We start from the raw sequence: 27,626 nt of genomic DNA, 5'->3' as shown, positions 1-27,626 counted from the left end.
GCAACTGAAGACACCTGGCCTCCAAAATCAAAACCCTGAGTGCCCTCCTTTTGACACCTTCTCTGAAAGCTGATGTCCTGGTCAGCTCTGCTTGGCTCTCTCTGACCCTTTCACAGTATCACAGTGTCACAGTATAACCAAGGTTGGAAGAGACCCCAAGGATCATCAAGTCCAACCTGTCTCCACAGACCTCACAACTAGACCATGGCACCAAGTGCCACATCCAATCCCCTCTTGAACACCTCCAGGGACGGTGACTCCACCACCTCCCTGGGCAGCACATCCCAATGACGAACGACTCGCTCAGTGAAGAACTTTTTCCTCACCTCGAGTCTAAACCTCCCCTGGCACAGCTTGAGACTGTGTCCTCTTGTTCTGGTGCTGGGTGCCTGGGAGAAGAGACCAACCCCTTCCTGTCTACAACCACCTTTCAGGTAGTTGTAGAGGGCAATGAGGTCACCCCTGATCCTTCTCTTCTCCAGGCTAAACAACCCCAGCTCCCTCAGCCTCTCCCCACAGGGCTGTGCTCAAGGCCTCTCCCCAGCCTTGTTGCCCTTCTCTGGACACCTTCAAGTCTCTCAATGTCCTTCTTAAACTGAGGGGCCCAGAACTGGACACAGGACTCAAGGTGTGGCCTAACCAATGCAGAGTACAGGGGCACAATGACCTCCCTGCTCCTGCTGGCCACACTGTTCCTAATACAGGCCAGGATGCCATTGGCCCTCTTGGCCACCTGGGCACACTGCTGGCTCATGTTTAGGCGGGTGTCAACCAGCACCCCCAGGTCCCTCTCTGCCTGGCTGCTCTCAGCCACTCTGACCCCAGCCTGTAGCACTGCATGGGGTTGCTGTGGCCAAAGTGCAGCCCCTGGCACTTGGACTTGTTGAATGCCATCCCATTGGCCTCTGCCCATCTGTCCAGTCAGTCAAGGTCCCTCTGCAGAGCCTTTCTACCCTCTAACTGACCAACATCTGTTCCCAACTTGGTGTCATCTGCAAACTTGCTGATGACTGACTCAACCCCCTCATCCAGATCATCAGTGAAGATGTTAAAGAGGATGGGGCCCAGCACTGATCCCTGGGGCACACCACTGGTGACTGGCTGCCAGCTGGCTGTGGCACCATTCACCACCACTCTCTGGGCTCAGCCTCCAGCCAGTTCCTAACCCAGCTCAGAGAGCTGCTGTCCAATCCACAAGCTGACAGCTTAGCCAGCAGTCTGCTGTGGGGGATGGTGTCAAAGGCCTTGCTGCAGTCCAGGCAGACCACATCCACAGCCTGCCCCACAGCCACCAGGCAGTCACCTGATCATAGGAGGAGATCAGGTTGGAGAGGCAGGACCTGCCCTTCCTAAATCCATGTTGGCTGGGCCTGAGCCCTTGGCCATCCTTCCTGGCTGTGACTTGCACTGCTAAGTCCTCACTCTGCAGTAGAGCTGGCAGGTGGCTGACCCATGAGACACAGTGAAAAGCAGAAGACAGTGGGGAGAAAAGGACTGGCACAGACAAAAGCACATCTCTGCACAGATCCTTGAAGTCCATCTTCTCTAACCTTGTGGGATGGAAAGAGAGGTGAGAAGGGAGCCTCAGAGAGCTCTGATGTCTCCCCTGGAATGCTGCACATTCATTCTACCCAATTTCCGAAAGCCTTTAGCATCTTGCCCTCCCCTGCCTCCGAGGCTGCAACTGTTGTAGGATCTATTTTTCAAGGTATTTGAGAGCAGTCACTTCTAGACTGAATGTTCAGCCAGCTGCTTCTGTCATCTCTGAAGCTTTTGATTGTGAAGATGCAGTACCAGAAAACACCAGGTTCAGCAGCTTATTGCAACCTGCACTCTGCAGAACCAATTTTAGCCACAGAACCTAAAATATTATTGTAGTTACTTCACTCCTAAATGCTTTAGCTCACATCTGAAGGGCTTGCAGGGATGGCTTTGTTAAACAAGCTTTGAAAGCAAGCATTAGATATTTCTCTGGAGGAAGCAAAAGCCATTTAATGAACAAGGCATAAACTTACCTTGTAAAACAGAAGAATGAAGTTGATGGCAAATGCAACAAAGAGAGCAAGAAACCTCAAGTTATAAAAGTTTCTTGCCAAGTAGTGCTGAAAAAAAAGAAAAGAACAAGAAGGAAACTGATCAGAGGAGGCTGGTAGCTAACACTGAGATCAGAGAAGCAGGAAGCAAGCTTTGTAAGAAAGTAAACACAACACTGTGGTGATTTCATACACCAGCTACAGCCAGCAAGGGCACTCCTTGGCAGCCCGTTCCCCCATTGCATGGGAAGTGGGGTTAAAAATGACGGGCTAAGGATTGCAGCAGGGAGACTGCAACAGAGTGTGAAGGAAAGCCTTGGAAAGGCCTCAGGGAATTCATCACTTGAGGTTTTGAGGAACAAAGGGGAAAAGCTCACAAGCAAGCAGAATTACAGATTCTGAAAGTTAGAGAATGGAAAATAGAGAGCCCCTAAGCGGGAGCTCAAGGATTTAACAGGTGCTGTTAGCCCAAGCAAGGAGAAACTGCACCCAAAACCACTTCATTTTGACCTGCATGATCTTTTGAGGTCCCTTCCAACCCCTAACCTTCCATGATTCATTTGTAGAACGCTGTGAGGTGTTACCAAAGTCACTGGACACAGGCAGTTGTTTGAGCCCTCCTGTCAGGGTCCACGTTCCATGTCACACAAGTGTCCTGTATTGCACAGATAAGAAGTCAGTGACTGGAGGCCCTCAGGAAAGCTTACCAGCATTTTTATTTGGTAGATTTCCAAAGCCTTGAAGAAGTTTGCCATGACAGCCTCTGGTTTCTCAATCTTCTGCCCATGCCTTCTCTTCTTTTTCCTCGTTTTCCCCTCTTCCAGCTGCTCAGACTGCACTTCCTTTGCTTTATCTTGCTTCTCACCATCTTCCATGCTAAAAGAGAGGTGATGTGAACACAAATACCTAACCAAGCTTCTCTCTTGTCAACACCCTCATTTAGAAGGAATTCTCGTTCAGAAAGTCTGCCTTTCAAAGTTAGTTTTGACTGACACTGGGAGAAACTGGTTCTAAGTAAAAGCCTTGAGGTAGACAGTAAGTCCAGAGCAGAAAAAGTGACCTTAGTTGCAAGAAGAGAGTTGCTGAGATCAAAAACATAGATCAAAACCAAGGCAGGAGTTACTTTGCCAGGTGTAAAGTGGCTGATTCTGGCCCAAGCCAGTGATCTATGCAATAACAGCAACAGAAACATTGTCAGAGTTCAGGTGCACTTTCCTGAGCCTGGGGCTGAAGAGAAGTAGTAAAGGGTTTGGGATTTGCTGCCATAGCTGAATGAGAGCACCATAAAATGCTTCCATTTCAGTCAAGGCACTCAGTGCTGGTGCAGAGGTGAGGGAGGAACGACGAGGGGGCTTGCTTCAAGGCTCACACCTTACAAGAAGGTGGCAGTCACTCCCCTGCACCACTGAGCTGCCTCTATCAGAAACAGGTATCAAAATTGCACCCAGAAATAGGAGAATTTAGTTACTCACCTAAAAAAAAGTGAATTTGCATATATGTAAAAGAATGTTGAGACAGAGGGGGTTGGGCACGAGGACCACACATAGATGTGTGCAACGGTGTCAAGGGCCACAAAAATCAGATCACTAAAAGACAAAGTCCTTGGAATAGGAAGCATTGCTTGGATTCTTTCTGACCACTTTATCCAGCATGAGGAATTACCCAGGGATGTGTAGAAACAACTTACTCGGCCTTCTCCGCTCCTGCTTTTCTTTCTGCTTCAGCTTTTGCGATTTCAGAGATCTGCAAAAAGTATTGGAACTGTCAGAGTGCATCCAGGCAAATACAACTTTGGTTCCTTTGGTTACTGTTGGCTAAGAAACAAAGCCACTACACCACAGTGTAGTTTTAGCATCACTTTGCACTCTGAAAGTGTTAGACTTCCAAAAAGGGATAGCAGGAGGGCAATCCAGAGACCACTTGGTGACACCCAGCTCTCCTAAGGGGTGGGGTGAGGGAAGAAGGAAGGCTCCCTCTCCATCCCCGTCCCCCGTGCTCTCTGCTGTCTCCTTTCCGGTTCCTTACACATCATTTGTTCCACACCAAGTTTTGAGAGCTTTCTGACCTTCACTGAGCCTTTCTTGGGTTTACCACATCTTTTTGCAGGTGTGGAACCTGGTCTCCAGGACACAGATGTACTTTGGGTTCCTGGGGCATGGGAATGTTTTGGGGTTCTCTGTTCCTTTCTCAGCAATGCAAACGTTCAGTTTGCTTTTTGGAGCTGTGTCGATTGGCATTTTCACTGAGCTGAATCTTCTCCACAGCTCTGATACATTCCCAACATTTCATACCCAAGCAGGAACAACCAGCTCAAAATCCCACATTTCACAGGTCACAAGAGAGCTTTTCCTCCTAGATCCATCACATCCCTGAGTTTCATCTCCCCTGTTCAGGCAGCTTTGCAGGTAGCTCTTGGTTTGACTGCTGGGAATAACTCAGCAGACTGTCAGCTCACTGCCCACTCCTCCTCTTTGTCAAACCACAGATCCCTCCGGCCCCCCACGGTTGAAATGAAATCCTAACAATCCTCCCCATGCACAGGTCCACAGGAGGCTTTGCAGTTTCTCTAGCTCTGTGGCAAGGTCATGGCCCTTATCTCTGCACAGCTGCTTCTGCAGCACACCGGGAGGGAATGCCTGTTTCCAGCCCCGGGGGTGTTCTGCTAGAGATCTCAGGAAGGACACAGTGACTTCCTGGAGGGACCTCCTGATTCTCACATTGTTCTTTCTTCTGTGAGCTCTGCTTAGCAGTCAGATCCAGTGCTGGGAGTGGACTCACTTGAGCTGTTCACACACATAACGTGAGCAGCAATTTCTGTGCTAAAGAACTCGCACAAGCAGTACTGCGGTGAGTCTCACAGGATGCTACAGGAAAGGTAAAAGCTGGGTCAGCTGCACAGCTGCCTTCACAGGGGGGACTCACAGCAGCTGCAGAAATTACTGACCATTTTTATCAACAGTTACAAACAAACCCAACCTTAGAGGCACTGTGATACTGTGCCATGCAAAATCCAAGCACAGAATAATCAGATCTGAATTCAAATATTTTCTTTAACTACTGGGAAGGAACATTCTAAACTATTTCCTCTCCTGCTAAGATTCTTCAGTTCAAGTAACATTTTTTAATGCCAACTACAGGGCATTTATGGAAAATGAGAGAGGATGTGAGGTCTGCCATTCTGAAGGACACATAATTAATAAATGAGTAGTGCAGAATGAAGAAATGGAAAAATCTAATTGGATCAAGGCCATAAGCAAATCTTGGGGGAAAGCAGTGTGAATTCAAAGGAAACAACTAAGAGGTCATGCAACAGAGCTTTACCTTCATGGCATCTGGAAAACATCACAAAAAGGTGGATTTTGTGATGAGAGGAAAGATGTATTTGAGTAAGGAGGAAGAGATCTGAAGTGCAGAGTGAGACATAATGCCTTGTGAACATGAAAAAGGCATTGGGGTTTTGACATTTAGCTCAATCCATTTTTAAACAGCATGAAAAATGATACTGAGCTCAGCTGAATGGAACAAAATGCCATCAAAGGGAATAAAGGATGATTAGGTGATAAACACTGACGTAACAATCAATTCAGGCAAGACTGCTTCCAATAACAGGAAGAAAGGATTAGTGTGTGTGAGCAGCACGGCACATGGAAGAAAGGCCACGAGGGGAAGTTGTTGTTATTATGGAGAAGGCAGAGTTTGTAAGAGTAATGGAAGTGTGCTGTGACAAACTGGGCTGTGCAGAGTGAGCAGGACTCTAAAGCACTGAAAGCAAAAGCTGTCAGCAATGTCTGTTCTGCATCAAGTCCACACGACCACCGCCACCCCCCGTTTCCTGCAGTGAAATCTGAAGGCACTGGGCTGCATTCTTCGGCCATGGGAACGCTCCTGCTTGTTCGTACAGAAGCAGAGATTCTAAGGCATGCTCTCATGTAGAGCTGAGTCATTGACCAGGGAACTGGCAAACAATGCAGCTATGGATAGCAGATTCAGTAACACATTTGTGTCAGCATTGTTTTCTGCACAGAGGTACAGCCCCACTCTGCTGCCCCTACCTGTAACCCTTTCTTCTTGTGGACTGTGTTTTCCAGGGACGACTGGAGGTCAGCGCCAAGGATTTCTGCGATATCTCCCAGCCCAGCATCATGACCGTGTTTTGGGCCACCTTCTTTCTTGGTGTGGATGCCAAAGATGTCTGAGAGGATGTCAGCTTCTCCCTTTTCACTCTTCACAAACTGCACAAGTTCAGCTCTGATGCCGTGCTCGGCGCCTTCTCCTTTCTCCGCTTCCACGACGTCATCGTGGATCCCAAACTGCGTGGGGTCGGGCATGTCCCCTAGTATTTTAGTAACTTTAATGTTTTTGGCTCCTTCAACGAGGCCCCCCCCAAACACGGTGCTCCAAAGGATCTGGAAAACTCCCCACACTATGCTAAAGAACAGCTGGAACATCCCTACAAAGAGGATCCAGAAGAAGGAGAAAAAGACTTTCACCAGCTCCTTGACGGTCATCTTCCGAACCTTCCTGTACTGCTTCCTCAGGTTCTTCACCGTGACCAGCTTGAAGAAGTTTGCGACGTTCCTCCTCGCTGCCACACAGGCCATGGCGAAAGCCGAAGCAGATTCCAGGGACTTCTCTTCCTCCTCATCAGCTCCAATATCTGCCAGATAGCAAGGCTCTGCCTCCTCCTCCTCCTCGGGCCTCTCGGCCGCGTCGCTCTCGGAGATCTGGGATGCTAACTGCATTTCAAAGATGGTGTCCTCGCAGAAGTTCACAAAGAGTTCCATCTTCTCCTGCTCTCCACCTTCGTTTACCACGTCAAAGATGAACTGCCTTTTGGATTCCTTCACCTGTGGCTTCTCCCACTGCATCCTGCTGGACTCACTGATTTCAAAGTAAACTCTTTCTATCTTCTTGGCCCCACCCATGATTTCGATGCGGCCCAGGTAGGGCTCAAAGTAGTTGAGGACACTTTCTGCAGGCTCCAGCAGGCTCTGGAGCCGCGAATCGTTGGGCATGTGCTCCGACAGGTTGGTCAGCAGCACTGCTACGTTGAACCCAATGTCCTTGGCTGGTTCGTGGAACCTCTCCACAAAATCCACGTAGTTGAACATATCGTTCTCATCAGCTTCTGCACAGGACAGCAGGAACTCGATCTCTGACTGGATGTATTGCTTCTGAGCCTCCATCGACTTCTGGAATTCCTTCTTTGAAATGATGCCTTTGCCATCCGGGTCATACTCCTTGAAAGCATCTGAGCTAGTCAGCTCTTTCAACTTGAGGAACATATCAAAGAACTTCAGAATCATTTCGACGTTGCTAGACGATTCCACAAGCGTGTCCACCATCTGCTTGCCAATGGTGCCATTGACAACGTTACCTGAGCAGCGAGAGACAACAGCAACTTATTGGCCAGCACTGCATCTGAACCAAAACAATCTCACACATGCTGAGAGCAGAACTGAACAGCCTTGTTCTCCAGTCTTCAGCAGGTTTCCTTCAATAGCATAGAATCATAGAATACCCCAGGCAGGAGGCAGCCACAGCCTCCCTGGGCAGCCTGTGCCAGAGCCTCAGCAGCCTCCTGCTGAAGAACTTCTTCCTCAGCTCCAGTATGACCCTGCTGTGCCTCAGCTTCAAACCATTCCCCCTTGGCCTGTCTCTAGACACCCCAATGGGAATTCCCTCTGCAGCCTTCCTGCAGGATCCCTTCAGCTCTTGGAAGGCAGCTTGAAGGTCCCCCCAGAGTGTTCTCTTCTCCAGGCTGCACAGCCCCAGCTCCCTCAGCCTGTGCTCCCAGCAGAGCTGCTCCAGCCCTTGGAGCATCTTTGTGCCAGCCTCTTTTTCAGGTGTGCTTCAGAAAGAATATGAAAGGTTGGTTGTTTTTAATCCCCTCCTGGCATTACATAAAGGCAATTAACAGTTTAGAAAGATTAAGTTAATCATTGTACTTTACATTATGAAGCTGAGATAAACCCAGAAAAGAAGAAATCCAGGTCCAACCTTCAAGCAGTGACAACAGCATCACCACCATATCCTTCAGCAGGTCAAGCAGTTCTTTAAGCAATTCAATCTGGGCAGAGTCCTGTAAAAAGAAAGCAGTGTAAGGTTTTTTTCCCTTTATTTTTCCAGAGAAAGACAAACACATTTGTGGGGGAAAAAGGAGTATGCAGTATGGTCACCCAAATGTAGCTCAGAGCCTCCCACAACCCTTCCCTGCCAATCTATTAGGTGACTATCAGCAGTCTCTTGCAGCATGAGGGTAAGTTACTAGAGCACAGGTATCAACATCCTGATCAGCTTTAATAAAGCCTTGGGGAGTGAAGGTAAGAGGCAGAAGGAACTCCCAAAACTGCTTGCTCCACAGCTCTGGCAGTGTCCATCTCCAAGAACCCATCCTTTCACAGGGAGTACATCACCACTCAAATACTACATGGTAAGTTTAACAAGGATTCATGACTTCCATCAAGGACCTAAACACTCCTCAAGATTCTGATACACTTCTGGAGGCTGGGAGGAAATCTCAGAGGGCAGCAGACACCCCTCAAGAGTGAGGAACAGACTCTCTGTGTTGTTGCATTCAGTGCCCAGTGGCTTGAGCACCCAGGTACATGAAGCAGAAGTGCTTTGCCTGTTTCCTTCCTGCTCAGTGCCTGTGAGGAATTGATTAACTGGACAAGTTGATTGACTTGTCACACTCCTGCCCTCTTTGAATCTTTTCTCTTGCCTTTCTTAGCTGTGCCATAGGAACCATGCTTTTAATGCTGCTCCTTCTCTGGCAGATCAGGTTTTGGCAGTGGGGAGGAAAGGAGCAAATTGCCACCCTCATGAGCAGAAAGGCAACACTGAGTTGGAAGCAGTGAGTCTGGTATTAGAAAAGATAAGCACAGAGTTATGATTAATGCTGAAAGGAGTGACAGGAAGATACTAATCCTGAGATTCACCCTTGAGCCACTCCATTACAACAGGCCCAGGCTCCACCAGTGGGGACCTGCACAGCTTTCAGCATTCTGCTTTATGGCCTTCCACGTTCCCTGGGCTGCCATTTCTAAACACATGCAAAGGAGAAGTGCTTGGGTGCTGAAAATACCTGGGAAAGCTTCATCTGCATATTGGCAAAGACATGAAGGAAGCCAACAACTGCATCCCACAGCCTGCTATGGGCCAGACTCTGTTGATTACCTATACAAGGGCCCTAAAGGATTAAGAAAGGATTATTTATATGAAATGGAATCAAGCCAAGCCAAGCACACAAGTTGTTTTCCTCAGATTTCTCCCTAAGCAAATCAACAAATTTCAAGTTTCCCTGAAGCTGCATGGGAGACCTTCCCAAGGTCTCTTTGGTGTCCAGGGCACAAAGAGTAGACCAAACGATGCCAACTCTGCAGCCCCTCCCAAGGCTGAGCATGAATTCCACACTGGGCAGTCATTTCAGCAAAGCAAAGCCCAATTGGTTACCAGTTTATGACAGGCCATGAACAGGTTGTTAATCACAGAACTTCACTGCTATTACCCTTGTGCAAATTTTCTTTACCTGGATATATTCTGTAAGGGAATTGAATATTTGCTTGGTGACAGCCAGGGCTTTGGAGAAGTTTCGTTGTCCTGGTTCATCAATGACATCCTTGCCTGAATAGTACCAATAGAAGTCACTGATTGATTCCTAAGGGAAAAACAACAACCTTCTGTTTGCTGAGTCTGGGCTCTGTGTGCAGCATTCACTGCCTGCATTTCTATCCCCAGCACTTGAGTCATCAGCAGAGGATATTCAGTAATTCCATCTCTCTCCATTTCTCATGACAACAGAATCATAGAATCACACAATCCCAGACTGGCTCAGGCTGGAAGGGAGCTCAGAGCTCAGCTGCCCCAACCTCCCCACCATGCCCAGGGACACCTCTCAGCTACACTCAGCTGCTCAAGGCCTCATCCAGCCTGGCCTTCAGCACCCCCAGGCAGGAGGCAGCCACAGCCTCCCTGGGCAGCCTGTGCCAGAGTCTCAGCAGCCTCCTGCTGAACAACTTCTTCCTCAGCTGCAGTCTGACCCTGCTCTGCCTCAGCTTCAAACCATTCCCCCTTGGCCTGTCTCTAGACTCCCTGATGGAAAGTCCCTCTGCAGCCTTCCTGCAGGATCCCTTCAGGTCCTGGCAGGCAGCTCTGAGGTCCCCTGGAGCCTTCTCCTCTCCATGCTGAACACCCCCAGCTCCCTCAGCCTGTGCTCACAGCAGAGCTGCTCCAGCCCTTGGATCATCTTTGTGGCCTCCTCTGGACTCTCTCCAGCAGCTCTGTGTCCTTCTCCTGCTGGGGACACCAGCACTGGAGGCAGGATTGGAGGTGGGGTCTCAGCAGAGCAGTCAAGGGGCAGAATCCCCTCTCCTGCCCTGCTGCCCACACTCCTTTATGCATTTCAGTCTAACTTTGGTGCCTGTAGAAGAGTACAACTAAGTAAACTGACATCTGGTTTCATACAGAATTCTCAAAGCCATCTATTTTGTAAAGCAAAAGTTACATAAGAGAAATGAAATCAGAATTCTTCATTTTAGATATGCCTGAAGAGAGGATTTTTCCCATTTGATTCCAGTAAAGTGTGAGTTGACAAAGGTAAAGGAAGGACAAGGTTTTATACTTCCCTTTTGCTGCGCTCTTCCCTCACCTGGAGACGCAGCAGGTAGTCAACTGTGCTAATGATGATGTTGACAGTTGTGGTGTTGCCCATCTGAGTACGCAGGTAGTTCTGAAAGTCTGAAGTAAGGAGAGGTTTGTGCTTGGTCAGGACAGGTGGGAATCAAAAGTCCAAGGTTTATTCCATATGGGATCACAGAACGCTAGAGGTTGGAAGGGACCTCCAGAGGTCATCCAGTCCAACCCCCCTGCCAGAGCAGCATCACCCAGGGCAGGCTGCACAGGAAGGCATCCAGGTGGGGTTGGAAAGGCTCCAGAGAAGGAGACTCCACAACCTCTCTGGGCAGCCTGCTCCAGGCTCTGCCACCCTCACTGTACAAAAGTTTCTCCTCATGTTGAGCTGAAACCTTCTCTGTTCAACTTTGTATCCATTGTTCTTTGTCTTATTGCTGTGCACCACCCAAAAGAGCTTGGCCCCCTCCACCTGACCCCCACCCCTCAGATATTGATAGACATTGATCAGATCCCTCTCAGCCTTCTCTTCTCCAGGCTAAACAGCCCCAGGGCTCTCAGTCTCTCTTCACAGGGGAGATGCTCAAGTCCCCTAAGCATCCTCCTGGCTCTCCCTTGGACTCTCTCCAGCAGGTCTCTGTCTCTCTTGTGCTGGGGAGCCCAAAACTGGACACAGTATCCCAGGTGTGGTCTCACTAGGGCAGAGCAGAGGGGCAGAAGAACCCCCCTGGACCTGCTGGACACACTTCTCTTGATACTGTCATGGAGACAGGGAGAATCCATGCTCCTGAAGTACCCTGCTGGGTACAGATGCTTACGTGGTGGCAAGTGAACTCCAGTGGAGCACAACAGCAATGCCTCTGCACTGTAGCTGTCTGTGTGACTTACAGCAGGCCTTGCCACTAACCACTGGCATAAACCCTGAAACTGTATTAAGACTTAGAAATTCAAATTGAGCCCTGCATTTCAGATTGCTGGCATGCCAGGGTCCCCTCAGGAAACTCAGTGAGGCAGAGGTGAAAAGCCTTTAGAATCAGCTCTGTTCAGCTGTGTTTAAGCAGAGCCTCATTTGCCCCTGCCTTCTGTTCACTTACCATTGTTATGCCCTTCACAGAGCAGCTGCAAAAATCTAAATAGATCTCGAGTAAATTCATCATGCTGCAACACTTTTTCACCTTTAAAATACATAAATACAGTGATTATGTGACAACTGCTCTGATTTCATATGCAGAACACAAACTTACAGCAACCTTTCAAACTGGAATTCTCATAAGAACCAGTATTGTTAAAGCATTAAAGCAGGTTTAAAGGAACAGACTGATAATAATGAAAGGAAAAACTGAGACAGAAAAAGCAAAGCCAAATTATTTAGCACTTCAATGCATCCACAGTTAAAAAAAAGGAAGAAAGAAAAAAAAGAGGAAGAAAAAGAAAGAAAAGAAAGCAACAGGAGAAATGTCTCCAAGTAAATGGTTAGTCAGAACTCAAATCATGCCTTAAATATGAATGACACTTCTTTAATAAGCATCAAACTGTTCATCCAAGCTGAACACACAACCTGCTGCAGACCATAAAGCTAAACCTATCTGGGGAGATGCAATGAAAGATTTCTCTCTGTGTTTGCAGCACGGTTTGGCAACAACAGTATCAAGAACTGTAAACCCAGACATACCACGCTCACGAACGATGACTGTGGATCAAAGAAAAATAACAAGAATACAGGATAAGAATGTTAGAAGTTACAGTGGTTTGCTCAAAAATTATTGCTAAAGAGTTTGTAAATATAAAACATAGGCAGGGCTCAAAGCCTAGAGTTACATATAGCAAATTTACCAATAGAAACCTCAAGGCACAGTAAGTAAGAGGTCTAGTCAAAGAAGGAAGTACAAAGGATGTTCTAAGCACTACTGGAATCAATTCCATTCTACTTACGAGTTCCTTCTTCAGTGACCATCCCCAGGCCTTCTGCTTTGTTTTGTCTCTCGAAGGCATTCAAGTCAAGAACACTTACATGGAGAAACAAACAAACAGAACACAAACAGGGTGAGGTACACAGGGGAAGATAGCTGCTTCTAGGACATCCCTGGAGGCCTTGAACAGCTAGTGTTGACCCACTGGGATGTGCATTGCCAGAGAAGTCCTCAGCAATACACTTACACAACTGGGAACCTCACTGAAGGTCCCTTTGGAGCAAGTCCTTGCTAAATGGTTCTACATTAAGTGAAGAAATGACAAGATAAATGTCATTTGATCAGGCTGCAGCTACTCAGCTGCAATTGCTGCAGTGTGGGTCACCATTCCTTACACATTTTTCCTGTCTTCATACAGCTTCTATGCCCTGTCTGCCCTTGTTGCTTAAAAAGCCTGAGAAAAGTTTGTAAGGGTAAGCAGAAACATCAACAGTTTCCCACCTCCTTTATGGGAGTGCTCTGCCTCAGGTAACTGGAGTGAGATGGGAATGGACTGCTAGAGGCTTAGCAGCCAGGTGCCAGCTCTTCAGAAACCTGACAGAGAGGCAGAGGATTCAGCTGAAGACAGAGGCTGTGTGACTCAGCAGAGATGTGCAGAACCCAAAAGCTAAGTGAACTCCGCTGCCCTGCCTCTTCACTGATGGCTTTTCTCCACACTTAGAACCACTCAGAAATCCTGGGGGATCTGGGACCAATGAAGAAGCCAATAGATCTTACGCTGAGGGATCTAGGACCAGTGAAGAAGCCATTAGATCTTACATTTCTGGTTCTCAAACTAAGCCTTCAAAGGTTTCTTTCCTCCTTGGGAAGGGACAGATGAAGATTACTCTCCCTCTGAGTTCTGCAGCCTGTGACTCCTCTAATTGCAATGTACCAAAGCCACCTGCACTGAGCATAAGCCACTAACTCAAACTGAAATGGGAATCATGCAACGTATGCTTTTACCTGCAGGACTGCATTAAGCCAGAGAGGCTTTGAAAAAATCCAGCATCCTTTTTCTCCTTGAGGTAGTCTAGCATTTTCTGGAGAGTATACATTTGGGGAGGGGAAGAAAGGAAATCTCTCTATTAAAATGACATGCATTACCAACTGCCTGAATACATTCAAAATGCAAATCACTGGCAAGCAGCAGTATCATTGTTATTGTAACAGAAACGACCTTTGTTTTAACTTAAAATGCAATGCACTAAAATCAAACTATAACAGAACATCAAAAGCCTCTGAATTACTTCCCTCCTTTACACAAGCAAGCCTCAGAGTAGCTAGGAAACCATTACCTGTTGAACTATGGTGTTCCCACCATTGAGGATAGCAATACCAAGTTTCAGAGTTTCAACAACCATGGGTCCAGTTTGACCTGCCAAAACAAGGGGACAGCCATGCAAACCTGGAGTTAGGAACTATCCAAACAGAAAAGCAGCCTGGAAATTGCACCCAGAGCAGCTGCAACTGACAATTATTTTGCCTGATTGTGTACCATGTAACAGTGGCCTTCCAGTACCTTCCAGTACTGCTACAGGCAGGCTGCAGAGGGACTGCTCCCAAAGGCCTGCAGGGACAGGAGCAGGGACAATGGTTTGAAATGAGAGCAGAGCAGATTGAGATTGGATGTGAGGAACAAGTTCTGCACCAGGAGGCTGCTGGAACACTGCAGCAGGTTCCCCAGGGAGGGAGTTGAGACCTCATCCCTGGAGATACTCAAGGTGAGGCTGGACAGGGCTGTGAGCAACCTGATCCGGTGGAGGATGTCCCTGCTGACTGCAGGGGGGCTGGACTGGATGACCTTTGGAGGTCCCTTCCAACCCAACCCATTCTATGCTATACATTCCATAGGGATACCAACATCCTTCACTATATAAAGAATTCCTCTGAGGAGTGATTTATGAACGCTTTTAATGCTTCACAGCCCATTACCTTTGCTGGCACTGATCATCTGGAGGACCATCTCAGCAGCTCCACGGTCGTGTAAGCGAGCTTGTTGATACAGAGTTCTCTGTTTTTCCATTTCTTTCTCCTGGGTTTGGAAACAGAACATGAGAACAGAACACGGACTGGAACTGATTCAGGAGGAAAAAAGGAAGATGAGAAGTTTGAAGCTGCTGAAGGCCACCTGCTCCCATAATCCATGGGTTGTTTGCCTGCAGACTTCAGAACACATTGCCTCCCTTCCGTGTGAGTGAGCTGCTAAAGCAGCTCTCCACACAGTGTGGTACTCCTGCATTTGTTCTAGTGGACATATTTAAAATACTTGCACAGAAGGCATGAGAAAGAAATGTTATTTGAAGTCTCACCTCAAAAGTCTTTTCTTTTTCTTCTTCTTCCTCCTCCTCTTCTTCCTGACAGCTCTTTTTATGTTAAAAAAAAAACAAAACAGAGATCACAAGATGCTGCTTATTATGAAACAGAATGCCTCACTGAACTAGAACACTTCTACCATTTAACTGCAGTCCTTCCCCCAAAGTGACCAAAGGAAAGTTTTCACTCAGCAATTAAAGGCATTCAGGAGATTGAAAAGCCCTGCAACCACCAATGTTGTGCTCAGCTGATACTCCCTAGTGTATGAGTACCTCAGGGTATTCACCCAGCTGCACACACATTCTGTACCTGCAGGCTGTGTTCTTGTTCACCCCTATCTACAGCCATCAGACCTCAGGGCAAAAGTCTGCTCACATGTGTCAGCTGTAATCAGTATGTTGCCAAAACTGACTGGCAGCTTGGTTTTGACAGGCTTCAAATAGAAACCACACAGTAATTACCCCCCCAAAATTAAAGGCAACAAATGTGTTAAGACTGACCATGAGTTAATCTTGCTTCAAACAAAGTGCCAACACCTACTGGAATTAATGCAGGAAGTGGCTCATTATTTATGTACAAACAGTTATACAGAGTCACTTACATAGAGGATTTTTTATATACATGCAGTTATATAGAGGGTTTTAATATTTCTAGGTCTATAGAGGGGTTTATATATACAGTTATGTAAAGGTGGTTTTTACATATAGGTATATAGAGGCTTTTACAGATAGAGTTATATAGAGTTTTCTATCTATAGTTTAGTGGAGTTTTTTATGCTCTATAATAACATATATAATTCTGATGAGCATTAAAAATATACAGATTAATTATCAAGCAAGTAAGAAAGAGAAGGGAAAGCTTTAAAAAGCAGCTAAAATTCCTGGGAACTACCTGGGAAGAGTGAGGGCTGGAGCTTGCAGTGATCTATTTACCTTTGCCATCATGGCTGAGTAGGCAATGTATAAAGGATCATCCTCCAGTTTGCTACAAAGAGGACAAAACAGAGAAGATTATTTTATAGGGTGGAATAATGAAAATATGTCAAAGTTCTACTAATAGTTAAATACTGTTTCTGCTAGAGGGTACCTTAATAAAGTAGATACAAGTCTACTTGCAGTGCTGTTCCTCATCTTGTGAATGGATTTTCTCCTGTCAGGCTAAGTCTCTAAGTTTTTAATTCAACAATGTCAAGGTACATTTGGATGTCTCATGTTGGATGAGTCAGGATCCCTCTCTGTGGCAGGGGCAGATGAGTGTTATGGAGCAGGCTTACACTAACTGTAATGGTCAGCTGTCATGGATGTGTTAGCTCTGCAGAAGAGGGGTGTGAAGCCCTGCAGCACTCCACTCACACAAAATACATTTGCTCATCTACACTCCAAAATCCAAACAATATCTGGCACTGACAGAGATTCAAGCTCATCATCAATGAGACCTTCTCTGGCATACTGAGTAGAAAGTGCTGAATGCCAGGAGCAGGAACACACATCTGTCAGCAGCAGAGAGCAGGGCAGGGGCTGCTGAGTGAGCCAGCTGTGCCTTAGGCTGGGTTTCTATGGGGATTCAGGCTCAGTTCTTTCTGTAGTATTTATCAGGCTTTGAAAGGGACAAACACAGTCACTATTTACGGCAAGGTAAAGGTCATACAGTGTTTAATGACGTGAAAAGTAACGAGCTCAGAGGCAAAAAGAACGAATTGGAGCTGTGCTAAATCACTCTGCAGTGTTACTAGACATTCAGTTACTGTGTGCTGGTACTTAAGTGCTTCCCAACACAGCTCCTGTTACCTTCTTTCTGTGAGAGCACTGCGGCTGAAGTAGAGGATGATCTGATGAAGTGGATCAGGAGGCTTTTTCTCGGTCTCTTCCTCCTCCTCTTCCTCTTTTTTCGGAGGTGTCTGTCTCAAGATTCGTATCAGAATATACAAATTAAGCTTCACAAGTAAGAAAATACTTGAGTGATTAAGTTTAGGAAAGGATTTCAGTGATTTTATGCTGCCCAATCTGTATTAACTTCCAGTATTCATCTCACTCAGCAGCTTGCAGCACAACCCACAGCAGGATGTGCCTGTATGGCTCTGATGGAGCTGAGGGATCTGATTGTTACTCATATTGGACAGCACGATTGGAAAGTTATCATCAACAAGGTATTGAGGATGAAACTGGGAAAACCTTAGAGTAACCTTATTCAGCAGAAATTCTGTGTTTGCAGTGGACCAGAACTGAAAGAAGGCCTCCAGCTGAACTCTTTGGGAGGAAAACTCTCGGTCAATGGAACCGGTTTTAGTAATATCATCAGATGCATCCTAATCTGACTGCTGTTTGCTGCAGGCCTTTCATCTGCCCTGTCTGGGCAATCTTGATTCAACACATGGAAGGACTGCTCTTGCCAGCTTCAAGCATCTTCTGGCAGCTGGGAACACAAGAGCCAGCAGTGGCCAAAGAGCAGTCTCACCTTTAGCTTACTTGTGTTCTCAGCCCTTTGTCGGAGTGGCAATTCTTGTAGAATCAGTTAATTGTAGCAATAATTTGAATTGCACAACTTCAGTTTGCTTTCCTAATAAATCTGATTAATGCCCTCAGTCCTTCCTTTAGCAAGAGGCAACAAAGTCAAATACTGTGACAACACAGCTGGCCAAAGGACGTATTGGCTGTCACTCTGAAAAGCATACAAGCTCCCAGGCCAGCAGGTCTTTAAGGAGCACAGCATGCCTGCTTTGCCGGCACTGGGGCACCTCCTGGTACATCTGCATGGGACCCATGAAGCCACATGTTCGTTTTCATGGTGTTCAGGTGCTATGGGAGCAGTCTGAAACATTGCCAAGGGGCCCAGCTACAAAGAGGGAAGAGAAGAAGCAGCAGGCTGTCCGAATCAATGCTCAGCAGCTAAGTGCTGGAGCTCACCAGCCACTCCCATCAAGTACACATGCAAACCAAATTTTTGCTGAATAGGGCTGCATGTATTTACTTCTCCTTACGATGCATCAACAAGAGCAACATTAATTTGTATCAAAGCTGAAAATGTTCAAATTAAATGCTATGTGTCAAAACACAAATAAATAAAGGGGCAAGCAGTCAGTTGTGTCAGGCTTTAAAAAGTAAACACAGATAAATAAAATATAGGAACATAGGAATCACCATCAAGACAAAACCAGTCTGACAGTTCATCTAACCCACTTCTCCTCCCAAGAGGAAGCATCCCATGGTTTGTCTGAAGGCATAAATCACTTTAGTGTGCTTCAGCTGCACCACAGGACCAGTGCCTGTCTGACCACAGCAGAAAACAGCCTTGTGCCCTGGAGCATAAGGCTCAGTGTTGGGTAAGTTATGCATACAGTACACAGAAATTAAACACAGGTTACAGTAGGTACATAAAAGTCACACTGAAGTGGGCAGTGGACAGCGTGCCCAGTCGTGTCAGTACTTACAGCCAAATCCTGAACTAGTTTCTCCTCAAATGAATATTCCTCTGTTTCTATCCAATAGTTCTGATAGCCATGGAGGAAGAGGTTAATAGAACGGTGCCTGGGGGGTTGTGAAAGTGAGATCAAGAGGGGTAACGGAACAGAGTATAACAGCTCACGTGGTTAATGATTAGTAAGGATACACATTTGTACAATTCTGATCCTCTGATTGGTCAGTGACACCAAATGCAAACCACAGCTGACAGTCAGAGGCACAGCCTGCAGGCGCTTCTGACCATCCTCACTGCCTGTTCTCTACACGGGATGCATTCCTCTCGCTGTTAAAGGCTTGGGGGTGCTGGTAGACACCAGAAAGGGAACTGCATGACTGGAGCCTTCATGTGAGCATGGGGAAAATGCACACTGGAACAGATGGAGGACGAGGGGGTGGCATTGACACCTACGAGATGGAAATCCAGCTTGCTAGATTTAGGACACTCAGACAGCAGAAGGTGGCCAGCAACATCAAAATAATTATCAAGTGCTTTCCAGCGAGTTATCTGCAGACAGCCATTGCCTTCTTCCACACAGAGAAGCCTAAGCTCAGCTTCTCTTCCTGCAGTCCCAAGTTGGGGCAGCATTATTGTGTCTTCCAAGGTGCTGCATTAGGAATACACAGAATCTGCCCCAGAAAACGGCCAGCTTGAGGCACCTCTTGGGCATATTAGCTGCTGCTATACAGCATTCATTAAACTGCCCACAGGGCACAGCTCATGGCAAGAAGGCTGCCCACCATCACAGCCAAACCATCTCATTTTGTATTGCATTTAGGGGGAATTTTGTTTTGAGGTGCACTGCCACACAGTCCTTGCATTCCCTTTTATCCTGCCCCACCACCAAGAGCCACCCAGGCTGGGTGGTACGTGCTGGGGCCCTGCACTTGGATCCCCATTTTATGATGGAACAGTGTTACAGTTTAAAGCTGAGTGGCTTAGCTTAGTGTCCTGACTACAAAGAAAGAATCACAGAATGTTAGGGACCTGGAAAGCTCAGCCAGTCCAACCCCCTGCCAGAGCAGGAGCACCTAGAGCAGATCACACAGGAACACATCCAGGCAGCTTTTGAGTATCTCCAAAGAGGGAGATTCCACAACCCCTCTGGGCAGCCTCTTCCAGGGCTCTGTCACCCTGACAGGGACAAAATTCTTCCTCCTGTTTCCATGGAACTTCCTCTGCCTCAGCTTCCACCACTGCCCCTGGTGCTGGCATTGGGCATCCCCCAGCAGAGCCTGGCTCCAGCCTCTGGGCACTCACCCTGCACATTGTTGATAAAGAATGAGGTCACCTCTTAGTCTCCTCCAAGCTAAAGAGCCCTCAGCTCCCTCAGGCTCTCCTCATAAGGAAAGAGAGGGTCCCAGAGCCCTGGAGCAGGCTGCCCAGAGAGGTTGTGGAGTCTCCTTCTCTGGAGCCTTTCCAGCCCCATCTGGATGCATTCCTGTGTGCCCTGTGCTGGATTCTGTGCTCCTGCTCTGGCAGGGGGGTTGGACTGGAAGATCTCCTGAGGTCTCTTCCAATCCCTAACGCCCTCTGATCCTGTGATTCTGCTTCCCAACCAACTGAGCTAGTCTGGTGATTTTTTTGGGGGGGTAATTCTCCCCAATTTGTAGGGGGTGCAATTTCAACCCACCACAAACAGCTACTAAGCCAACCCGCTGGCACCGCTGATGTTGTGCTGCCCGATTTCCCCAACTGACCAATCAGAATCCCCTGGGAAAATTGTACAAATTCATGTTTCATGGTAACATCAACTCATGGCTGGGGAGGAGCAAGTGTGTGCATAAGCAAGAGGCTCTCCACAAGTTACATTACCGTTAACTTGAGTATAAGCCTGTCATACTGAGTTTTTTCATGTACTTTTTCCAGCCAAACACGTTGGAAGGTGCTCAGGAAGAAATTGCTAATTTTGTGTCTGAAGAAAAGCACACAGGGTTTCATTGGAGAAGGGCACAAGTGACATTCAACAAAGTAGTCTGAAAGAATGTATTTTGCAAGCTGGGCATGAAAGAAAATAAACTAGCCTTGTACCACTTAGCTGGACCTACGTGCAGACAGAGCTGACAGACGAGAAGACAAACTCTTTTTACTCTCTCAAGACATCAAACATAAAATACAAACCCCAAACATATAAAACCCCCAAAGGTCTGTCACACAAGACACTTGCAAAGCCATGCACATTCATTAAACACAGAACATGGAACTTTAGTCCTTCCTAATTCAACTTCCTTTGTTCTTTATCCCTTGAAAAATGGAAGGATTTTGCAGCACCGCTGTTGCTCCTGAGCTTCCAGGCACTGCACAGGGAAGGGACCACCTGGAATCCTTCAGTGTGGAAAGGAAAGCAACTTGGCTGTGATTTAGCAAACATCTACTAAGAGGCATTTCGATTTCTGAAAGATCTCTATGGAATTCCCTGAAAATGGATCTACACCAGAGTGTGTCCTGAAGAAAATAACATGGAAACGAGAGTAAAATGAAATTCCATTGAAAGCCACCCAGACCTCTAGAAGGGTTTCAAAAGAGAGAGCTCATCAGAATCACAGAATCATTATTCACTGGAGGTGATGGGTTTTTCCTAGGACAAATGGTGGGAGGGGCACCACCATAATGTTTGCTTATTGTCCTATAAATCAATTGATTCCAGCCTCAAAATCAGAACTGACACTCCAAAGGTAAAACTAAAGCAAGGAATTATACATGATAAGGAGGGCTGCATTTGGAACTGCTTCAAAGGGATTCTCACAGCTCCCACAATTAATCCTACTCTACCAGTGCAGAGATTATAGAATGGCTCAGGTTGGAAGGGAGCTCAGAGCTCAGCTGCCCCAACCTCCCCACCATGCCCAGGGACACTTCTCAGCTACACTCAGCTGCTCAAGGCCTCATCCAGCCTGGCCTTCAGCACCCCCAGGCAGGAGGCAGCCACAGCCTCCCTGGGCAGCCTGGGCCAGAGTCTCAGCAGCCTCCTGCTGAAGAACTCCTTGTCAGCTCCAGTCTTAAAAGGATCAATTTAAATGGTGGAGAAAGCTGTAGGTGCATAATAGTGTGACAGGCTTTATCTTCCTGTCAGAATCCTATGATTGATCTACTCATAATATGTGTCTATAAACTAATGCAAAACCTTGGCTCTGCAGCTCTCGGTTTGCAAGATGCCTGCTGACTGCAGGGGGTTGGATTAGCTGACCTCTAAAGGTCTCTTCCAACCTGAATCTAAGTCCCAAAGGTTTGTTTGGTTTTGTCACTTCTGCCTGTTTTGAAGTTCAGACATCACAATTATTGCCTGAAATATTTTCATTCCTAGGATCCACTAGACAAAGTAACTGGTAGCTCTGACTCACACTCATACTTAAATTAGGAGTAAACCCCACACAAAATCCACCCTAAAGTTTGAGAAGAGCCAGCATCAATCTTTTTATCACAGGAAAGGTTTTGATTAAAACCACAGACACTGTAAACATTCTACTTCAGTCAGTATTACTCCATCTACTCCTGTAAATGACAACGCAGATTGAGAACGCATTTTGCCCCTTGGCAAGTGGTCAATTCCAGGGGAAAAAAAGTGTAACAAGATGAACAATGTTTATGATCTGGGTGCTCAGCTACATTTGAAACCTGGCAAGGATTTATAAAAAATCAAGGCTGATAAAAATGTGCTGCTGAAATAGATCTGCTTCAGACCACTTCCTCCTGGTTTACCAAACAAAATTCTTGAATCATAGACGGGAGCTCAGAGGCGCACTCCAACCTCCCCACCATGCCCAGGGACACCTCTTGACTTGGCTGCTCAAGGGCTCATGAACCTGGCCTTCAACACCCCCAGGCAGGAGGCAGCCACAGCCTCCCTGGGCAGCCTGTGCCAGAGTTTCAGCACCCTCCTTCCTGCTGAAGGACTTCTTCCTCAGCTCCAGTCTGACCCTGCTGTGCCTCAGCTTCAAACCATTCCCCCTTGGCCTGTCTCTAGACCCCCTGATGGAAAGTCCCTCTGCAGCCTTCCTGCAGGATCCCTTCAGCTCCTGGCAGGCAGCTCTGAGGTGCCCCTGGAGCCTTCTCCTCTGCAGGCTGCACAGCCCCAGCTCCCTCAGCCTGTGCTCACAGCAGAGCTGCTCCAGCCCTTGGATCATCTTTGTCACCTCCTCTGGACTCTCTCCAGCAGCTCTGTGTCCTTCTCCTGCTGGGGACACCAGCACTGGAGGCAGGAGTGGAGGTGAGGTCTGAGCAGAGCAGAGCCCAGGGGCAGAATCCCCTCTGCTGCCCTGCTGCCCACCCTGCTCTGGCTGCAGCCCAGCACCCAGCTGCCTCTGGGCTGCAGGAGGGCACTGCTGGGGAGCATCAACCAACAGCCCCAAGTCTCTTTCTTCAGAGCTACTCTCAGCCCAACTGAAGGTGAAATGGTTGATACTAAGTGGTTTGTTCTTCTGTTGTACTTAAACCCTTTCATTTCTCTGGTTCTTTACAGATTGCCTGGTGGTAGCATGTTGGCTTACAGGAGTTACTCCAGCCCAGAAGTACTCCTTTTTGTACAGGAAGGATCTGTGTCTTTTACAGCATATCAGCCTTTTAATTGTCTGGTGCAAATCTAATACTCTCTGAATGTTAGTGGCACAGCTACAGCCCTTCAGCTGTGATCAAGCAAGTAGATCTGCTTTTAAAAAGGCCTTAGAGAAACACAGCACAGCTCTTCTGTTAAATACTTCGCAAACAATCTTGGAGCAAAAATATTAAATGTGAAAGGTGAAAAAGTGCAGAAGAAGATGAGAAGCAAAGTAAATTACAGATGTGCTTAGGCTGTAGCTGAATGAAAAGCAGGAACTGACACCAATGCTGCATGGTCTTGATAAGCTGTTTAAGGCAGTAGATGGCTGCAGGCACAGGATGCACTTTCTCTCAGACTCTGTGGTATCTACATTCAACTGGAGTAAGAAGCAGAGCAACACACAAGTCCAAACCACCATTCTGCCCTGCTCTGCACCAATAGCTGCTTTAATGCATGTAGCTCTCTGATGCAGCACCAAAGATTGCCTCAGACAAGCTGAAGAGCATGAAGCATTCATGCAGTGGGAGAGGAATAGCCACACAGAGCTAAACCAAGAGAAAGCAACACAAACACAGGAGGAGCAGAAGAGCAGTCAGAGGCAACAAAGGGACTGAAGCAGCAACATCACAACAGTTCTCACAGATAACTTGAGGAACTATATAGAGGAACAGCTGACCAAAATGAAGCATTTTGCAGCAGTGTTGTTCCTACAGCCTTTTCCTCCCCCTGTTACCTGCCAGGAGACAACTATTTTGTCTCGTGCCTTTTGCTGTGGAGAGGAATTAGCTGGTAACCAATTCTTAGGTCTCCTAACCAAAATGACAGAGGCCTAACAATTAACACACCTGTAGGTACAGACACAAACAAGATCTGCACTCAGAAATGTAAGCTCTAGAGGCTGAAGTCCTTTACCTTGGCAGGTTGTACAAGGGTGCCATCCTGAAACACGCCACAACGGCTCTCTTGCGCTGCTTTGAGAGGAGTTTGTGCCAAACAGCCTTCTTGGATCTCAGTGGTTGTTCAACCTAGGGGAAAATATCTTCTAGTGCATACAGAGGAAACTCTTCAGCTTTTATTTTATTCCTTTTTTGTTCTGTTTAACGTAGTTACAAAGTGACATAGAATAAGCCTAGGTAGGAAAAGACCTTTGGGATCATCGAGGCCCATCGTTAGCCTAACACTGACAAGGCCCCAGCTAAACCATAGTCCTAAGGCCTACATCTGCACAACTCATCTCCAGGGGTGGGGACTCTACCACTTTTCTGGGCAAGCTGTTCAAATGCCTGATAACCCTTTCAGTAAAGGACAACTTGAGGCCATTTCCTCTTGTTCAATCACTTGAGGGTTGAACAGGCCTCCTTCCAGGGAGCTGTAGAGAGTGACAAGGTCTCCCCTCAGCTTCCTTTTCTCCAGCCTATGCAACCCCAGTTTCTTCAGCCACTGCTTGTAAGACATATTCTCCAGACCCTTCACCAGCTCAGCTGCCCTTTGGACATGCTCCAGCACCTCAGTGTCTTTCTTGTGGTGAGGAGCACAAAAACGAACACAGTGCTTGAGACATGGCCTCACCACAGCTGAGTACAGCAGTTACAACTCCTCTCCATGACCTGAAAAAATGTTATTTGGGGGTTTTAGTTCATTTGGTTTGTTTGTTTGTTTTAAAATAACGAAGCAAGAATACCAGGGGCCTTATATCTAGTGCCTCTCCATTTGTACAAAACACCTGGAATACTGCATCCAGCTCTGGGCTCCCCAGCTCAGGAGGGACAGGGATCTGCTGGAGAGAGCCCAAGGGAGGGCTGCAAGGCTGCTGAAGGGACTGCAGCACTGCCTGGGGAGGAGAGGCTGAGAGCCCTGGGGCTGTTCAGTCTGCAGAGGAGAAGGCTGAGAGGGATCTGATCAATGTCTATCAATAGCTGAGGGCTGGGGGTCAGGAGGGAGGGGACAGGCTCTGCACACTTGCTCCCTGGGATAGGACAAGGGGTAATGGATATAAACTCCAGCACAGGAGGTTCCACCTCAATGTGAGGAGGAACTTCTTCACTGTGAGGGTCCCAGAGCCCTGGAGCAGGCTGCCCAGAGAGGTTGTGGAGTCTCCTTCTCTGGAGCCTTTCCAGCCCCATCTGGATGTGTTCTGTGTGACCTGTGCTGGACTCTATGCTCCTGCTCTGGCAGGGGGTTGGACTCAATGATCTCCTGAGGTCCCTTCCAGCCCTCAACAGAAGAGCTTTCAGCTAATGCAAGCTGCTGATTTCTGCGCTGTGCTTCCTGCAGCCAAAGTTCTGTGGTGGCAAATACATCCTGAGTTTTCTCTGGAGCTAAACTGAGGCACTTAACAGATTCCATTTGAAACCTTGCATAAGCCCACATCTGTAGGTGCCTGTGTGAGCACAGGCATTCATGTACAACAATGATTTTTACCCTGAAGCTTATTTAATAAAGACAGTCTCACTGAAGCCAAATGCAAGGCAAAACAATCATGCTACTTTAAAGCCCACTATAGACATTTCACTGTGTACCTGTTCCAGGTGATACAGAGCAGCTGAGATCCTCTGCACACGTTCCACATTTCTCTCAGGGTCAGTAGGTTCATCACTCTTCAGAATGTCTTTGTAGAGATTCAGCTGCCATTTCACAGCAGGATCATCAGACTGAAAGGCCAACGCATTTGGGACGTCAGCAGTTGAACAAAGAGGCTGAATCTGACTTCCACCATGATTATTCTCATAGGATAATAAAGAAGTGTTACAGAGACCCCACTTTAGCTGTTCCCTTTTAGTCAAAATTAACACCTGCCAGCTGCTCACAGAAATGCAATTAGATTATGCATACAGTTGAGTAACTGACCTGAATTTTTAAGCAAGGCTCTGTATTTTCATGCTATCACCTCTCTCTCTTTCTCCTGCCTAATTTGCTTTTCCCTACTGGGAAAAAAGGGAGAGGGGAGGCAATCTAGATCTGTTGCATTTGGGCTTTTGGACTCTGGGAAAGCTTAAACCACAATAGCCTGAATTGGGGGCACAACACTGTAGGACTTCCTGAACCTTGAAAACCTCAGCCAAAGTTACAGGCAACGCATCATTGGCAGGGGAAAAAATACAGAAGAAAAATGTTAAGTAAGCCAATTTTTCCAATAGCTTTTCACATCCTTGTGCCCAGTGTGTTCTCAGAAGTGCACACCAGCATGGCTAGGGCAGCCTCTGGCTCACCTTCTCCTGCAGGTGTAAGTTGTTACGTAAATGCTCTTTGACTTCATCGTCGGTGTCCCTCTGTAGAAAGGCAGAAAGCAGCATTGCTCAGTTCAGTTTGTGACTCATCTCGAGAACATGTGGAACACACAACAGCTTTACTTCAACAACGCTACTGCACCTCTCTTGTCTTCAAAGGACTTAAGTTACCAGAGGGGCACAGAACAAAGGCTCCCTCTGACTTTTCACCACAAACCAAAGATTAAACACTGCAGGGAATGCAAGAGAACTGCTGGTACCTCACTATTCCATAGAATCCCAGAACGGCCCAGGGTGGAAGGGAGCTCAGAGCTCATCTGCTCCAACCTCCCTGCCTCTCAACTAGACTTGGCTGCTCAAGGGCTCATCCCACCTGGCCTTCAACATCCCCAGGCAGGAGGCAGCCACAGCCTCCCTGGGCAGCCTGGGCCAGAGTCTCAGCAGCCTCCTGCTGAAGAACTTCTTCCTCAGCTCCAGTCTGACCCTGCTCTGCCTCAGCTTCAAACCATTCCCCCTTGGCCTGTCTCTAGACACCCTCTGCACCCAGCCTGGATTTGTGCCTGGGATTGCCCCAACCCAGAGTCAGGACCTTGCACTTTGATTTGTTGAAGCTCCTTTGGTCCAAATGAGTATGCCTATGTGAAACTGTACACCATAGACATGGAAACTGCCATGGGGATCACAGCAGCTGGCTACACACACCACCTTTTCTGGTGAGTGCACAGTTAACTGCTGGGATTGGTTACAGTACAATGATGTATTTAATGCTATTGAGTGCTTAGTTATCTGTGCCTCAAAGATCAGTTTGTAAAGTAAAAACTATCAGAGAGAAGACACTTACATGGCTGTATCTAGTCTTGGCCAAAGAGATGAGCTCTTGATCTCCAGGAGTGCACATATTCAAACCAATGGGAAGCATCTTTTTCAGTGCAGCTACAATCAAGGATGTCTGTATGGAGTACAGATCCCCTCTGCGTTTTGATTTCTTTCTCTCCTGATCTTGTCCTCCAGACTATAATAAACAAATCCAGAAAAGTAAAGGACTGTAAGTCTCTGATGGCAAATTTCCCCCATACGCTCTTCCCCTAAAGGGCCAAGGAAACTATGTTCCTGATGTAGTGCAATTAAACAAACATGCTGCATCAGAGGCAGGCTGTACAGCCTTGAGTGGGAAATATGCAGCAATGCTTTTGGTGTGTGCCCAAAGCAGACGCTGCAGTGACAGGAAGGTTTTCATGGCAGCAGCACACTTCTGTGTGCCTTCTACAGGGGTCTAATTGTATTTTGGGGTCTCACCTCTCAAATCAGCTAAAAGCTGAGTCAGTCTCAGGGCACACTTAGTGCTCAATGTTACAGAGACAAATTCAGGGTGCTTAGACAGTTATCCAGAGCCTGAATGGATGGATGGATATCGTCTGATTTGTCTGCCCTGAGCAATGGCAGCATTTCAAAGGCTTTGAGTCAATGCACTAACGTG

The 27,626-nt window shown here is 47.2% G+C and overlaps 1 protein-coding gene across 1 annotated transcript in view; it reads right to left on the bottom strand.

Annotated features, from left to right (window-relative positions):
- RYR3 (ryanodine receptor 3) overlaps nucleotides 1-27,626 on the bottom strand; it is a 236,232-nt gene that overhangs the window by 14,556 nt on the left and 194,050 nt on the right. Inside the window, exons 70-91 of the mRNA XM_054162126.1 lie at nucleotides 26,991-27,161; nucleotides 26,132-26,191; nucleotides 25,442-25,573; nucleotides 23,835-23,947; nucleotides 18,357-18,453; nucleotides 16,717-16,826; nucleotides 15,862-15,913; nucleotides 14,926-14,979; nucleotides 14,549-14,648; nucleotides 13,912-13,991; nucleotides 13,580-13,656; nucleotides 12,597-12,670; nucleotides 12,337-12,354; nucleotides 11,759-11,839; nucleotides 10,684-10,772; nucleotides 9,565-9,693; nucleotides 9,121-9,225; nucleotides 8,034-8,115; nucleotides 6,086-7,410; nucleotides 3,721-3,776; nucleotides 2,741-2,909; nucleotides 2,016-2,102 (exon numbers count right to left, since the gene is read on the bottom strand). Of these exons, the coding sequence (XP_054018101.1) occupies nucleotides 2,016-2,102; nucleotides 2,741-2,909; nucleotides 3,721-3,776; nucleotides 6,086-7,410; nucleotides 8,034-8,115; nucleotides 9,121-9,225; nucleotides 9,565-9,693; nucleotides 10,684-10,772; nucleotides 11,759-11,839; nucleotides 12,337-12,354; nucleotides 12,597-12,670; nucleotides 13,580-13,656; nucleotides 13,912-13,991; nucleotides 14,549-14,648; nucleotides 14,926-14,979; nucleotides 15,862-15,913; nucleotides 16,717-16,826; nucleotides 18,357-18,453; nucleotides 23,835-23,947; nucleotides 25,442-25,573; nucleotides 26,132-26,191; nucleotides 26,991-27,161 (3,261 nt within the window). The remainder of the gene's footprint in view (nucleotides 1-2,015; nucleotides 2,103-2,740; nucleotides 2,910-3,720; nucleotides 3,777-6,085; nucleotides 7,411-8,033; nucleotides 8,116-9,120; nucleotides 9,226-9,564; nucleotides 9,694-10,683; nucleotides 10,773-11,758; nucleotides 11,840-12,336; nucleotides 12,355-12,596; nucleotides 12,671-13,579; nucleotides 13,657-13,911; nucleotides 13,992-14,548; nucleotides 14,649-14,925; nucleotides 14,980-15,861; nucleotides 15,914-16,716; nucleotides 16,827-18,356; nucleotides 18,454-23,834; nucleotides 23,948-25,441; nucleotides 25,574-26,131; nucleotides 26,192-26,990; nucleotides 27,162-27,626) is intronic.

This window comes from Dryobates pubescens, chromosome 5 (assembly GCF_014839835.1).
Source record: "Dryobates pubescens isolate bDryPub1 chromosome 5, bDryPub1.pri, whole genome shotgun sequence".
In the NCBI taxonomy this organism is placed as follows: Eukaryota; Metazoa; Chordata; class Aves; order Piciformes; family Picidae; genus Dryobates; species Dryobates pubescens.
Note: the sequence above shows the minus strand (reverse complement) of the source record. Positions and strands in the feature narration are given on the sequence as shown.